Source organism: Pleuronectes platessa, chromosome 12 (assembly GCF_947347685.1).
Source record: "Pleuronectes platessa chromosome 12, fPlePla1.1, whole genome shotgun sequence".
Taxonomy (NCBI): domain Eukaryota; kingdom Metazoa; phylum Chordata; class Actinopteri; order Pleuronectiformes; family Pleuronectidae; genus Pleuronectes; species Pleuronectes platessa.
Window position 1 is genome coordinate 1,711,997 of NC_070637.1, and position 15,419 is coordinate 1,727,415.

The 15,419-nt window shown below is 41.3% G+C and overlaps 1 protein-coding gene across 1 annotated transcript in view; it reads left to right on the plus strand.

Moving 5' to 3' along the window:
* The window catches only part of si:dkey-191g9.5 (rap1 GTPase-GDP dissociation stimulator 1), a 37,889-nt gene that overhangs the window by 10,663 nt on the left and 11,807 nt on the right, over nucleotides 1-15,419 (plus strand). The window contains exons 3-10 of the mRNA XM_053437024.1: nucleotides 4,727-4,849; nucleotides 5,468-5,593; nucleotides 5,895-6,023; nucleotides 8,067-8,192; nucleotides 8,809-8,952; nucleotides 9,246-9,377; nucleotides 9,760-9,894; nucleotides 14,789-14,914. Coding sequence (XP_053292999.1) covers nucleotides 4,727-4,849; nucleotides 5,468-5,593; nucleotides 5,895-6,023; nucleotides 8,067-8,192; nucleotides 8,809-8,952; nucleotides 9,246-9,377; nucleotides 9,760-9,894; nucleotides 14,789-14,914 — 1,041 coding nt within the window. The remainder of the gene's footprint in view (nucleotides 1-4,726; nucleotides 4,850-5,467; nucleotides 5,594-5,894; nucleotides 6,024-8,066; nucleotides 8,193-8,808; nucleotides 8,953-9,245; nucleotides 9,378-9,759; nucleotides 9,895-14,788; nucleotides 14,915-15,419) is intronic.

The following is a 15,419-nucleotide window of genomic DNA, read 5'->3' on the forward strand; positions in this document are numbered from 1 at the left end:
ATACATCATAGTACAACTGGTACGTCCTAACGTGGATCTACCTCATATCCCACACCTACACACCCACATTTAAGTTGGTCAATACAAAGAATCTCACAAATGTGGAAAGACCCTGCTGATGAATGGGTTTCTATGGTGAATCATCAAATCAAGCGAGCAGATCAACTCTTTTGTCACCAAAATCAAGCTGCTTTTGAGTGAGGTAGAGGTGAAGAGAGAAATATTGTTTGTTTTTTTCACAGCAGTGGTATCAATAATTAAAGAACATTTTCCGTGATTTTGTGCTGCTGCTGCTGCAGTTAGTGCAGTCAGGGCAACAATTTAATTATTTCCTGATCTCAATCCAAAATAGCACGCATTGCAACATTTTACAGTGTTTGACAGAATTATATAAGAATTATATAAGTCTCTGAAATATTATTCCCAAAAGATGCCTGAGGCAGAGTGAAGAGTACCTGTGTATGTACTGGGATGGTGCGGTTCTCTGATGTTACTGTCAACAGGGATTGCCACATCCATCACTACTGCCCTCTTCTGCTCCTTGTCAGTAACAACTATATCTGGCTAGTTAGCCAGCAGTCGTCAGTCTGGATATTGATGTTTCGCAGGATCTTATGCTCCATTCCATTACATCTCGGAGTCGGAATGACATCACACCTGAGTAATCGGAGTTGATAGCATTCCAGTTGCACAGGAACCGTATTTACAGTGGGTACGGAAAGTATTCAGACCCCTTTAAATGTTTCACTCTTTGTATCATTGCAGTCATTTGCTAAAATCAAAAAAGTTAATTTTATTTCTCATTAATGTACACTCAGCACCCCATCTTGACAGAAAAAAACTGAAATGTAGAAATTTTGCAAATTAAAAAAAAAAAAAAAAAAACTGAAAAATCACATGGACATAAGTATTCAGACCCTTTGCTGTGACACTCATATTTAACTCACATGCTGTCCATTTCTTCTGTTCCTCCTTGAGATGGTTCTACTCCTTCATTGGAGTCCAGCTGTGTTTAATTAAACTGATTGGACTTGATTAGGAAAGGCCCACACCTGTCTATATAAGACCTTATAGCTCACAGTGCATGTCAGAGCAAATGAGAATCATGAAGTCGAAGGAACTGCCCAAGGAGCTCAGAGACAGAATTGTGGCAAGGCACAGATCTGGCCAAGGTTACAAAATAATTTCTGCTGCACTCAAGGTTCCTAAGAGCACAGTGGCCTCCATAATCCTTAAATGGAAGAAGTTTGGGACGACCAGAACTCTTCCTAGACCTGGCCGTCCAGCCAAACTGAGCAATCGTGGGAGAAGAGCCTTGGTGAGAGAGGTAAAGAAGAACCCAAAGATCACTGTGGCTGAGCTCCATAGATGCAGTAGGGAGATGGGAGGAAGTTCCACAAAGTCAACTATCACTGCAGCGCTCCACCAGTCGGGGCTTTATGGCAGAGTGGCCCGACGGAAGCCTCTCCTCAGTGCAAGACATATGAAAGCCTGCATAGGGTTTGCCAAAAACACATGAAGGACTCCCAGACTATGAGAAATAAGATTCTCTGATCTGATGAGACCAAGATTGAACTTTTTGGCGTTAATTCTAGGCGGTATGTGTTGAGAAAACCAGGTACTGCTCATCACCTGCCCAATACAATCCCAACAGTGAAACATGGTGGGGGCAGAATCATGCTATGGGGGTGTTTTTCAGCTGCAGGGACAGGACAACTAGTTGCAATTGAAGGAAAGATGAATGCGGCCAAGTACAGAGATATCCTTGAAGAAAACCTCTTCCAGAGTGCTCTGGACCTCAGACTGGGCCGAAGGTTCACCTTCCAACAAGACAATGACCCTAAGCTAAACACAGCTAAAATAACAAACGAGTGGCTTCGGAACAACTATGTGACCATTCTTGACTGGCCCAGCCAGAGCCCTGACCTAAACCCAAATGAGCTTCTCTGGAGTAACCTGAAAATGGCTGTCCACCAACGTTCACCATCCAACCTGATGGAACTGGAGAGGATCTGCAAGGAAGAATGGCAGAGGATCCCCAAATCCAGGTGTGAAAAACTTGTTGCATCATTCCCAAGAAGACTCATGGCTGTACTAGCTCAAAAGGGTGCTTCTACTCAATACTGAGCAAAGGGTCTGAATACTTAGTTTTTCTTTTTTAATAAATTTGCAAAAATTATCTACATTTCTGTTTTTTTCTGTCAAGATTATTTCTCACATTAATGAGAAATAAAATGACCTTTTTTATTTTAGCAAATGGCTGCAATGAAACAGAGTGAAAAATGTAAAGGGGTCTGAATACTTTCCGTACCCACTGTATGTTAGCTAGCCAGCCATTGTTAGCAAATCAGTTCATAATAATGCATTTAGTGGCATTTCACATATACCCCTCAGCCACAGCCGCCCCTGTGGCTGTGGCTGAGGGGTAGAGCGGTCGTCCTCCAACCTGAAGGTCAGCAGTTCGATCCCCAGTCTTCCCCATCTGCATGCTGAAGTGTCCTTGGGCAAGATGCTGAACCCCGAATTGCCCCTCTTAGAACAACAAAGTGCTGCTAATAGATGCACTTTATGAATGGGTGTGTGCATGTAAAAAACTGTACTGTAAAGAGCTTTGAGTGGTCATCAAGACTAGAAAAGCGCTATATAAATACAAAACCATTTACCATTTACCAACCCTTAACCCTATTTGTTGATGTAACGATTACCAGTCTAGTAAACAAGTAGGCGGCGCAGTAACTTCCTCCCCTCTGACATCTTTTCAGTGAAGTCGTCTTTGTCAAGTCTTATGAGAATCTCCTTCTCTGTTGCCACAACAAAAATAGGCTGAAGGTAAATCTGACTAGATACTGGCTTGTATGGCAATACTATGAATGCCATTCGGCCCGCCCAGTAGATCATACCTCATTGCCTCTATGCCGTTTAATCTAAACACTCTCTCGTTTTAGAACATAGGACAAGATGGAAAATATCCCTTGTATGTTCTACTGCACAAATGAATGCCTACAAAACTTTTTTGCAGCCCATGTAGATCATAAACCCTGAAAAAACCATCTTGCAACCATAAATTGCTTTTAGTCCAGAAAAGACACAGCTCCACTGTTTAGGTTAGTCTTGCCTGGTTCAATTGACGTATCACAGCAATGGACCAAACTATGTATTTAGGGCTATGGGCACATTAAGGTCTAACCAGAGCTTCATACAAACCCTCTGATAGGGAAATGCATGTTATATGCACCTTATAAAATTAAATGTTTTATTTGTACAGATACAAATCATAATTGGCATTATCTCATGGCACTTTACATAGAACTAAAAAAGGATAGAGAAGTCAAACAGTTCCAACAATGAGCAAGCATTTTGCCGAATGTGGAGATAAAAAACTCCCTCATTGACTGGAAGAAACCTCAAGCAGAACCATATTCAATGCGGGCAGCCATGTGCCTCGACCGGTTGGGGTGAGCAGGGAAAAATGGGGAAGAGAGGAGAGAGATAGATGGTAGGATAGGGAGAGAGAGAGGAGAGAGAGACCAGAAACAGCATCAGGTTTCAGCTCTAACTTGTACCCGTTAGTAGATTGTTTTGCAGCCCCAAAAAAGGAGGAATCCATCCAAACACAATTCAAAATTATAACACACTGACAAAAATCCATGACAAAAAGTGCATGATGGGAGTTCCCCCAGCAATCTAGTCCTATATCAGCATTAATAAGTGATGGTTCAGGACCTACCTGATCCAGCCCTAACTATAGGCTTTATCAAAAAGGAATGTTTTAAGTCTAATCTTAAATGTAGAAATGGTGTCTACCTCCCGAACCGTGAATGGGAGCTAGTTCCAATGTTGTCACAGTAAGACAACAATTTAATGTATTCTAAAAGTTCGAAGTGATTCGTTACTGCCAGGTTTACTGTTGATGGTTAACGTACAGAGGTTGTGTTTGGCGTGGCGTGCTGCATAGTTTTTCTGAGGATGGTAGCATTTCTGTTGATGAAGCCCACCCGGTTGGCTCTCACTGAAGGATCAGCCGGTTACTGCTAGAGAACGGGAAGCTGGTCTTCAGTCAGGGCAGATACCTGATGAACAGACCGGCAGAGCAAACAATTTACCAGGCAGGTAATGTTGTGGAAAATCTGCTGATAAATTGTCAACTCATCAGTGACGAAGTTTTTCAGGAGCCTTTGATGTCTTATGGTGAAATATTTATTGAAGCTTGGCAAGAAGAAAATCAGAATCCATTAATACAACAACTGTGCATGATGTCCTGTCATATTCTGAAGTCTGCTTTCCTGCAGTCACACTTTAAACCCACTACAGATCATTTAATCTATGCTAGTTCCTACACAATCAAATGTATTTTCTAGTTGTGGAGACAGTATTGCCTACTTATGCAGTCTCATAACTGTGTTTCATTTCTCGCAGAAAGTTAGTAACCTGAGGCAGGCAAAACTTTAAGCAAGGTGGCAGAGTGCTGAGACAGAGTTCATCAGAGCCAATACTTGGTCAATTCTAAGGCGAAGTCCAAATATATAATCTAGCGACGAGTGGGGAAAAAGACCAGGGATCTTAGACTGCATCAGGTGATTAGTCGAAATCAACTGCAGGCGTGCCTGGAACCTGCAGAGGGAAACCAAGTTCATGCCAAACCAGCCATACACACTCGCACATACCAAACATGATGAATATTCTGAAAAAAGTTTTTTTCTTAAAAAATTTTTTTGTGTGTCTACAGAGAAAGATGCTGCTGTTGCGATTGTGAATAGTGGGATTTTACCCACATTGGCTCAGGCTTTACAAAGTAAAAGCAGCCTGTGCTGCCAGGTGGCTCTGGTGGTGGCAGAGATGGCCCGTGAAGGTACAGTAGGATACTGCTACACTTATCAGTTGTAATATTTTATTCACAGATATGTATCTACTAATTCCAGAAACCTCTTACCTCTGTCCGTCTGTATGGGGAATGAATATTTCGAGAACTATTCATCTGAGCGGTGTCACACTTGTCATGTGTATTATTTTGGTGCAGTGTCTAATTTGGTGTGATTTGGTCTTGCAAATAAATTCAATATCAATAAAATTAGAAAATCCAGGCAAACTATACCATGCAGTCATGGGTTGGGAATCATATCTTAAAAAGAAGTCTGTGGAACAATTGAACATTGGACAATCTCCAACTGGCAGCCTGAGGGCCAAAACTGCCTCTTCAGCATAAATATCTGTCCTGCCAGATCATTTTGATAGCTAAATGACTCATGACATTCACAGTTGTTGCAGGTGCTGATATCTACATTTACAGAATCAATTTGTCTATACCAATACGAAGAATATTTTTGATTATATTTCCACAGACTGAAATCGTGAAGTTCTGTAGTATCATGGCACATTACAGTTGCATGTGGTAAAAGAGTGAATTTACTATCAAAGAAATAGAAGAGAAAATTGAAGAGGTAAAATTTTCTCCTTTTGTGTGATGTAGCTGCAGTCAGGGAGTCGTGCATTGAGGCAGGCCTGGTGAAGGTACTGCTTCCTCATCTGAACGGCAACAACCAGGAGATGCTGCTGAACACTGGCAGAGCCATTGGACGCATCTGCTTTGACAACTGTGAGTTGGCAAATTGCTGATGATGAGAAGTGTGCTGATGAGGCAGAGTCTTATCTATTGATGCTCATAGAGAAGTCAGTCTTCACCTGTAAATAGGTGAAATGTTAATGGTTTATATTTTTCAAATAGAAAATAATTTTCATTACAACTCAATTAAATGTGTTAATTTGTATTCAATTACCATTGATGATGATTATTGTGAACAAGCAAAGCAAGTAAACAAGGGCATGAACAATAATTCAAAGCTGATTTTGCTCTCACTGTGATCACTTCCATTGTTCCTCTCTATCCTCCCAACCAGCATACCAACAGGACTTGTTAGTCCAGAGTGGCGTAATACCCAGACTGGTGTCCATAATGAAGGAGTATTCAGACAACGACCCACTGGTTAACGTTTGCCTGCTGGCCCTTTGTAACCTGGCTGACATGGGTGATTATTTGGCATTTGTGTTTATTGTAGTCGTTGATTATTAATTAAATCTAATTTGAGGCACATTCACAGCTACCACAATGCCCTTGAAAATCTTGGTCATCTGTCCTATGTTTAAGTGTTCTACATTTGCTCTAACAAGTTTCCTTCATCGCTCATTAAGCACAGACTCTAAATTGCTCACACGTACAAACATATAGTAAGTACTGGCACATACCGTCTATCACTAATGTAGCAGCCCCACCATGCCTGTCTTTGTGTACAGCCGTGGCCAAAAGTTTTGAGAATGGCACAAATCTTCATTTTCACAAAGTCTGTTGCCCAGTTTTTATGATGGCAATTTACATATACTCCAGAATATTATGAAGGGTGATCAGATGAATTGCAATTAATTGCAAAGTCCCTCTTTGCCATGAATATTAACTTTATCTCCAAAAAACCTTTCCACTGCATTTCAGCCCCACCACAAAAGGACCAGCTGACATCATGTCAGTGATTCTCTTGTTAACACAGGGGAGAGTGTTGACTGGGACAAGTCTGGAGATCACGCTGTCATACTGATTAAGACAGAATTGCAGACTGGAAGCTTTAAACTGAGGGTGGTGCTTGAAATCATTGTTCTTCCTCTGTTAACCATGGTTACCTGCAAGGAAACATGTGCAGTCTTCATTGTTTTGCACAAAAAGGGCTTCTCAGGCAAGGATATTGCTGCTAGTAAGATTGCACCTAAATCTACCATTTATCGGATCATCAAGAACTTCAAGGAGAGCGGTTCAATTGTTGTGAAGTAGGCATCAGGGCGCCCAAGAAAATCCAGCAAATGCAAGGACCGTCTCCTAAAGTTGATCCAGCTGCAGGATCGGGGCACCACTAATGCAGAGCTTGCTCAGGAATGATAGCAGGCAGGTGTGAATGCATCTGCACGCACAGTGAGGCGAAGACTTTTGGAGGATGGCCTGGTGTCAAGAAGGGCAGCAAAGAAGCCACTTCTCTCCAGGAAAAACATCAGGGACAGACTGATATTCTGCCAAAGGTACAGGGATTGGACTGCTGAGGACTGGGGTAAAGTCATTTTCTATGATGAATCCCCTTTCAGATTGTTTGGGGCATCTGGACGAAAGCTTGTCCGGAGAAGAAAAGGTGAGTGTTACCATCAGTCCTGTGTATTGCAAACAGCAAAGCATCCTGAGACCAATCATGTGTGGTTTTCTTCTCAGCCAAGGGAGTAGGCTCACTCAAAATTTTGCCTAAGAACACCGCCATGAATAAAGAATGGTACCAAAACATCCTCCGAGGACAACTTCTCTCAACCATCCAAGAACAGTTTGGTGACAAACAATGCCTTTTCCAGCATGATGGAGCACCTTGCCATAAGGCAAAAGAGATAACTAAGTGGCTCGGGGAACAAAACATCGACATTTTGGGTCCATAGCCAGGAAACTCCCGAGACCTTAATCCCACTGAGAACTTGTGGTCAATCCTCAAGAGGCGGGTGGACAAACAAAAACCCACAAATTCTGACAAACTCCAAGCATTGTTTATGCAAGAATGAGCTGCCATCAGTCAGGATGTGGCCCAGAAGTTAATTGAGAGCATGCCAGGTTGAATTGCAGAGGTCTTGAAAAAGAAGGGTCAACACTGCAAATATTGACTCTTGCACTCAATGTAATTGTCAATATAATATTTTGACACTTGCCTGTAATTATACTTCAGTATACCATAGTAGCATCGTACAAAAATATCTGAAAACACTGAAGCAACACACTTTCTGAAAACCAATACTTGTGTCATTCTCAAAACTTTTGGCCACGGCTGTACAGTGCGAAGAGAAATCAGTGGGGAGACAAATGGACAAATTCATTCTTCAATACTTCCAAAACTCAATTGTTAATGGAAAATGTCTATGAGCTGAAGTTACAGAATTCACTGTAACAATTTGTTAAAAATTATGTTATGTGTTAAACTAACAGTAGATGTCAGATGGTAATCAGGATCATTAGTTACCTCCAATATTGTCTATAGTTACAGACCCTTGTGTTGCAGACTCCGCGAGGGAAGCCCTGTCAGAGCTGGATGTGGCAGATGTACTAACATTTCAGTTGAAGCGGGCACCTGACGCCGAACGCCGACATGTCATCCTTGAAATACTGGGTGCACTTGGCGAGAGTGGTAAGAGTGTTTAAGGGAGGTGGCAAGGTAAGGGGGGACTTACTGATGAAAATCAAGCATGACTTGATATTTCATGACGGACCAGTTTGGGAACCTTTATATTATATATACTTATCCTGCAAGGGTTGAGGTGGGGGTTGTGGGAGCCAACCCCAGCTGACATTGAGCAAGAGGCAGGGCACACCCAGGACTGGTCACCAGTGTATTGCTGGGCCAACATAATGAAAAAACAATAATTCACTGTCATTCCTATGATCAGTATAGAGTCTCCAATCAACCTCATCCCATTCTGCAACGTTTTTGGACTGTTAGAGGAAGCCAGAGTACTAGAAGAAAACTGACGCAGACACAGGGAGCACATGGGAATTCCAGACAGAAGCGCACCTGACTGAGCCTGGATTTGCTAACCAAGTGCTAGCCACGGCACAAATATGCTGCCTTCATTTGGAAAATTTTATAATAACGTACCATTATGTTCTACATACAGTCTGAGAGAAGTAAAAACATTTTTTTTCTGATTTTCCTTTTTTTTCTTTTTTTCATTTTGTCCTATATTTATTTGAAGACAACATTTACTGACAGGAGTAAAACGTACATGATTGTAATATACCAACAGATACACTTAAGCTGCAGTTTGCAGAGTCAGGAGTACCAGAGGCTCTATCAGAGATGATTCAGTGCCTGCAAGGAGGTTCTGACCCCCATGACCTCTGCAGCATCAAGATCGCCTCCAACCTCATAGTGTCTCTGCTTTTAGGAGGTGAGTGACGTACACAGCAGCAGAAGGAATGCAAAAAACAGCCAAAGAAAATGTACTGCAACCGACACTAAATCTGCAGAATGAGCTATTGCATATGTGATACTGGGAATCTAAAAATTCTGCAAATGTAATTAACTGTAACACTGGCTATCCTGTGTGTGTGTGTGTGTGTGTGTGTGTGTGTGTGTGTGTGTGTGTGTGTGTGTGTGTGTGTGTGTGTGTGTGTGTGTGTGTGTGTGTGTGTGTGTGTGTGTGTGTGTGTGTGTGTGTGTGTGTGTGTGTGTGTGTGTTAGATGAGTCTATGCAGAAGTGCTTTGGTGAGGGATCAGGTCTGGTATATCAGGATGTTCTGTCCTGGCTCCAGAGCTCCAACACTCAGCTGCAGCTGTCTGGGGCCTTGGCCATCGCCAACTTCGCCAGGAACGGTAAAATATTTCTCAGCAATTAGCAGTCTCTACAGTCTATGTGTGTGGCGGGACTCAGTAAAAATGGCCCCTAAATACAGTCCGAAGCAAAACTATATAAAGGTTGAGGAGGGGATGGGAGAGAGGGAAAGTGAGAGTAGGGGGGTAGGGTTTGAGGGATGGATGTGAGGGAGGGTGGCAAGTGAGAGCAGGAGTGGTAGAGGGCTGGGGGAGACAGTAGAGGGGGTTACTGGATTGTGTCAAAGTTGATGCTGATGGTCCCCTTTGGTGTCCCCTCCAAGAATTGCTCTGAGAATTTTTTCTGTTTAACATGAACACATGCCTTGGAGTGACAACTAAAGAAAAGAACTGATTGTCTTTTTGCCTGTTGTTTTTCTGTCAGACAGTAACTGTGTGAAGATGCTGGACCTTGGGGTGGTTCCTCACATCCTGACCTTGTTGGAGCAACATGTTGACGAGGGAGATGTGTCTGTTCAGCATGCTGGACTGAGTGCGCTCAGGAACCTGGCTATTCCTGGTAAGGAAACAGTAGAGATATGGTTCCAGGAACTACATTTTACTATCTACTACTACTGCTACTACTACTACTAACGTACTTACTTAAACACTGTGACCTATCTTTTAAAGGACAAAGTCAATATGAGCACAACAAACACATGCTGTCATCTTCAAAACAACTTAAACTAGCTTGAGGCTACACCTGAGTCCCCCTGGTACTAGATGCAGGACAAAATTGGGTAGGCATTTACTCAGTAAAGTGTATGCTGATGCTTTCGCCTCTTATGATCAACCATATAATCAATCACAATTTATTTGCCTAGCCCACATTCACAAATCACAATTTGTCTCATAGGGCTTAACAAAGTGCGTCCTCCTCTTCCCTTAACCCTCAACAAGAGTAAGGAACATGACCTCAAAAAAAACTATTAACAGGGAAAATAACGTAGAAACCCCTCATGTGAGGGATCCCTCTCCCAACACGGACAGAAGTGCAATAGATGATGCGTGTAACTGAGAACGTCAACAAAATTACAATATTTACAACATATGTAATTTCAATGTTAATTTATAAAAAAATATTCCATTTAAAGAAGATATGGAAGCTAAATAGACCAAAATCTCAGAATTGACGATTACACAAAAAAACTATGTTTTTGCCTGAAATGTCCTCCCTAAGCGGCATCATTTTGATTGTAGGCTCCTTATCTAATAACTTTTGCGATGGATATTTGACCTGGTGAGACTTCTGATTTGGAGGATGGAGGATGACCACTCTACCCTTCAGCCACAGCAGCCATGTACAGTGGATATAAAAAGTCTACACATTAATTTAAGGTTTTTGTGATGTAAACCAATGAGACAAAGATAAATCCTGTCTGAACTTTTTCCACCTTTTAATGTGACCTATAACGTGAACAATTAAATTGAAAAAACAAACAGAAAGATTTTAGGGGGAAAAATAAAACTAAAAAACTAAAATAATGTACCTGCATAAGTGTGCACACCCTCTTAAAACTGGGGACGTGGCTGTATTCAAAATTAACCAATCAAATTCAAACTCATGTTAAATAGTAGTCAGTACACACCTTTATTATACTACTCATTATTTACAGTGACTCTGATTAATCCCAAATAAAGTTCAGCTTTTTTAGTAGGATTTTCCTGACATTCTCTTAGTTGCAACTTACAGCAAAAGCCATGGTCCGTAGAGAGTTTCCTAAGCATCAGAGGGATCTCATTGTTGAAAGGTATCTGTCAGGAGAAGGGTACAAAATCTTTTCCAAGGTATTAGATATACCATGGAACAAAGTGAAGACAGACATCATCAAGTGGAGAAAATATGGCACAACAATGACATTACCAAGAACTGGACATCCCTCCAAAATTGATGAAAAGACAAGAAGAAAACTGGTCAGGGAGGCTTCCAAGGACTACAGCAACATTAAAGGAGCTGCAGGAATTTCTGGCAAGGACTGGCTGTGTACTACATGTGACAACAATCTTCGGTATTCTTCGTATGCTTGGGCTATTGGGTAGGAGGGCAAGACAGAAGCCTTTTCTTACCAAGAAAAACATCCAAGCCCGGTTAAATTTAGCAAAAACATACATGAAGTCTCCAAAAAGCATGTGGGAAAATGTGTTATGGTCTGATGAAACCAAGGTTGAACTTTTTGGCCATAATTCCAAAAGGTATTTTTTGAGCAAAAACAACACTGCACATCACCCAAAGAACACCATACCCACAGTGAAGCATGGTGGTGACAGCATCAGGCTCTGGGGCTGTTTTACTTCAGCTTGAACAGGGGCCTTAGTCAAGGTGGAGGGAATTATGAACAGTTAAAAAATATCAGTCAGTTTTGGCACAAAACCTTCAGGCTTCTGTTAGAAAGCTGAAGATGAAGAGGAATTTCACCTATCAGCATGACAACGACCCAAAGCATACATCCAAAACAGCTAAAGCATGGCTTCACCAGAAGAAGATTAATGTTTTGGAATGGCCCAGCAAGACCCCAGACCTGATTCCAATTGAACATCTGTGGGGTGATCTGAAGAGGGCTGTACACAGGAGATGCCCTCGCAATCTGACGAATTTGGAGCCCTTGTAAAGGTCACCTCAGTGCACTTTATGTATCAATAAAATTTACATATTTCATGGGTCAGACGCCTTCAAATTATAAGGATGAGGGAAGGGATCTTTGTATGTATTTGTTAATTATATGTGTTATGAAGTGCATTTGGGTTTCTGTAGCGGCAAATATGATAAATATGGGGGAAGTGACGTCCAGCAAGGGGTTCTTTGTTTTTTGGTGCGGGTTGGCGGAGCGACCAGAGGTTCGAGGGATCGGCGACCACTTAAAACCTTCATGGGATTTTCTGAAGAAGCGGGATTATTGCCTGAGAGACTTTTAAGGGATTACTGCAAGTATTGAACGTTTTCTGGGCTCCTGGAAGGGGTGAGGACATCGTGGACACTGTTGGGACGGTTTGCAACAACTCACCACGCAACACCTGCTTATCTTTTGTTTGGGGGGACGCCGCTTCGGGATTATGTGATGAACTTGGGGTGGGGGAAGTATTGATTGTTTGCGGGTTATGTTATGATCCGGGGGTGGGGAAATATTGATGTTTGGGTTTTGTATAAATAGCGTGCTTATGTCCGACTTTGTTTGCGGGGACGTGTTGATGGGATATGACGGGGTGTTGTTGTTTGGTAAATACAGATAATCGTACGCAACTTGTCTTGATTTATTTCGTTTATATATATATTATCTTATGTGTGGTGGGACCTATGACAAGAATATTGGTCTAACCGGTGATTATTCGTATGTTATAAATTGGGCAGGCGGCGCGCGCCGTACGCAGCGGGACTAATCCACCCGTGCCTTGAAAATAATGCGTAGTAATTTTCCCCTGGGGTTTTAAACAGGGCGAATTGTTACACCCTTTTGCAAAAAAGACCGGGCAAAATATTGCCAAGTCAAGATGTGCCCTGCTAATAGACTCCTACCCCAAAATACTGAGTGCTGTAATAAAATCAAAAGGTGCTTCAACAAAGTATTAGGTTAAGGGTGTGCACACTTATGCAACCAGGTTATTGTAAGTTTTTTATTTTTTTTTTTCCGCCTAAAAGATTTCAGTTTGTTTTTCAACTGAATTGTTCACGTTATAGGTGATATTAAAGGTGGAAAAGTTCGGACAGGATTTATCGTTGTCTCATTTGTTTACATCACAAAAACCTTGCATTTTAACAGGGGTGTGTAGACTTTTTATATCCACTGTATGTGAACTGAGTGAATAATAACATCCCAGGAGATAAGACACAAACACGTGCTGAATGCCTCCTGGCCAAGCCAAGACCCAGACACTGGTGGTTGAAGGCCTCTTCGAGGTCTTGGTGATGGGAGACAAACCTAGTCAGATTTGTGGCTCCAATGTCATCTTAACAGTTTCACAAGCAGAAATAATATGCATAAGCAGGGATAATATTTAGTGTGGTATAATGGTACAATTTTCCATAACACTACTCTTGAGTATTTAACAATTGTGTGAGTTTGAGGGTATTAAGGGTAATATTATAAACGCATTTTCTTTATAAACAATAATGAGATGTGCCTTTTTTCTCACTTGAGGCTCTGCCCCCCATGAAGTCTGTGATCGTCCCTGTGAGTAGGCATATTGTATATCAAGGAGACTTGTAACATAGTCTAAACCTAACCCCTAACCCTATACTATAAGCTTTATCAAAAAGGTAGGTCTTAAGCCCACTCTTAAAAGTACAGAGGATGTCTGCCTCCTAAACTGAAAGTTGGAGATGATTCCACAGGAGAGGAGCTTGATAGCTGAAAGCTCTGGTTCCTTCCCTACTTTTAGACACTTTAGGGACGATAAGTAAGCCTGAATTCTGGGAGCGCAGTGCTCTAGTGGGTTGATATGATACTATCAGCTCTTTAAGATATGATGGTGCCGTATTAGTAAGGGCTTGTTAGATGAGGAGGAGACTTTGTGCTTCTATTATAAATTTAACAGAAAGCCTAGTGAAGCTAATACAGGAGAATTTTTTTTTTTTTCTTGGTTCTTGTCAGGACACGTGCTGCAGCATTTGGAAAAGCTACAGAGTCTTTACCGACTTACTGGTGGAGCCTGATAATAAGGAATTACAATAATGAAGTCTGGATGTAACAAATGCGTGGACTAGTTTTTATGAATGTTTTTGAGAAAGGACATGTCTAATTTTTCAGATGATACGTTAGTGGGAGAAGGCGGTCTTAGAAATTAGTTTTAGATGAGAATCACATGACAAATCGAGGATCAAAGATGACTCCTAAATTCCTGACGTTTTCACCAGAAGCAAGGGCAATGTCAGACAGCGCAGCTATATCATTAGATTATATATCTCTAAGATGTAAATGGCCAAGTATTACTACCTCTGTTTTAGTTTAGTTTAACAAGAGACAATTGTGGTTTATCCAGGTTTTCATGTCCTTGAAACATGCTTGGAGTTTAGTTAGTTGATTACATTGTTCAGGTTTTATTGAAAGATATAACTGGATGTCCTCTGCATAACATTAAGAATTTACAGAGTTGGTCCTGATAATGTTTCCTAATGTAGCATATATAAGGTGAATAACATTTGGCTGAGGATCCCTGTGATTTTTATACCAACATTATTCACTTCAACTCTGTGGTTGCAAAGGTATACTCTATTAATTTCAGTCGCGTCATATTTGAGCTTGGGTCTGAGAAATTAACCTAGTTATGAAGAGGTTAAAATAGTGTTAATTAATTCTCAGAGTGAAATTATATTTAAAATTACCTAATTGTGATTTGGCCTTATAAACAATACAAGCCATACATACAAACACACTCAACACTGGAAACAAGTGCGTCACTATTTCATCTGTGTCTTTCAGCCACTAACAAGGTGCGAATGCTTGAGGATGGGGTGACTGAGAGAATAAAGACCCTGCTACGCTCAGACATGCCACCTGTTCAGTTCAAACTGCTGGGTACACTACGCATGATGGTGGATGGTCAAGGTGAGTTTAACTGTTTAAAAGTATGTATGAAACTCATGGCATTCAGTACATCATAGTAGAATCTAAGACACACCTTGACTCTGTCCCCTTTAGTTTTAACACTAAAATGTCACATTGAGCACGGTCTGAAAGGCACATTTCCACAATTAAATAAACATTATTAAAATAAAAAGCAGGTCAAATATCACCACATACAAATACTGAGATAATTATAAAAACAAAAACAAGTGTCATGAGATGGCACATCGCTGTGTACCGTTTGCATTCATTGTGGAAAAGGGGCACCAACAAATCAATGGAATTTCATTAATAATCAGTCTGAAATCATTAAGTCATTAATTCTCTCATTTCTCTACTCCTAAAGAACACACAATGCAGCAACAAATATAACTAGGGCCCGAGCACAAGCGATTTCAAGTCTGTTGCGGTCGGTGAAGAGAGAGCAATCGATGACCAAGTGCATGTCTCCGCGTTGCATGCGTTTTGCGCACTACGGCAAGGATAA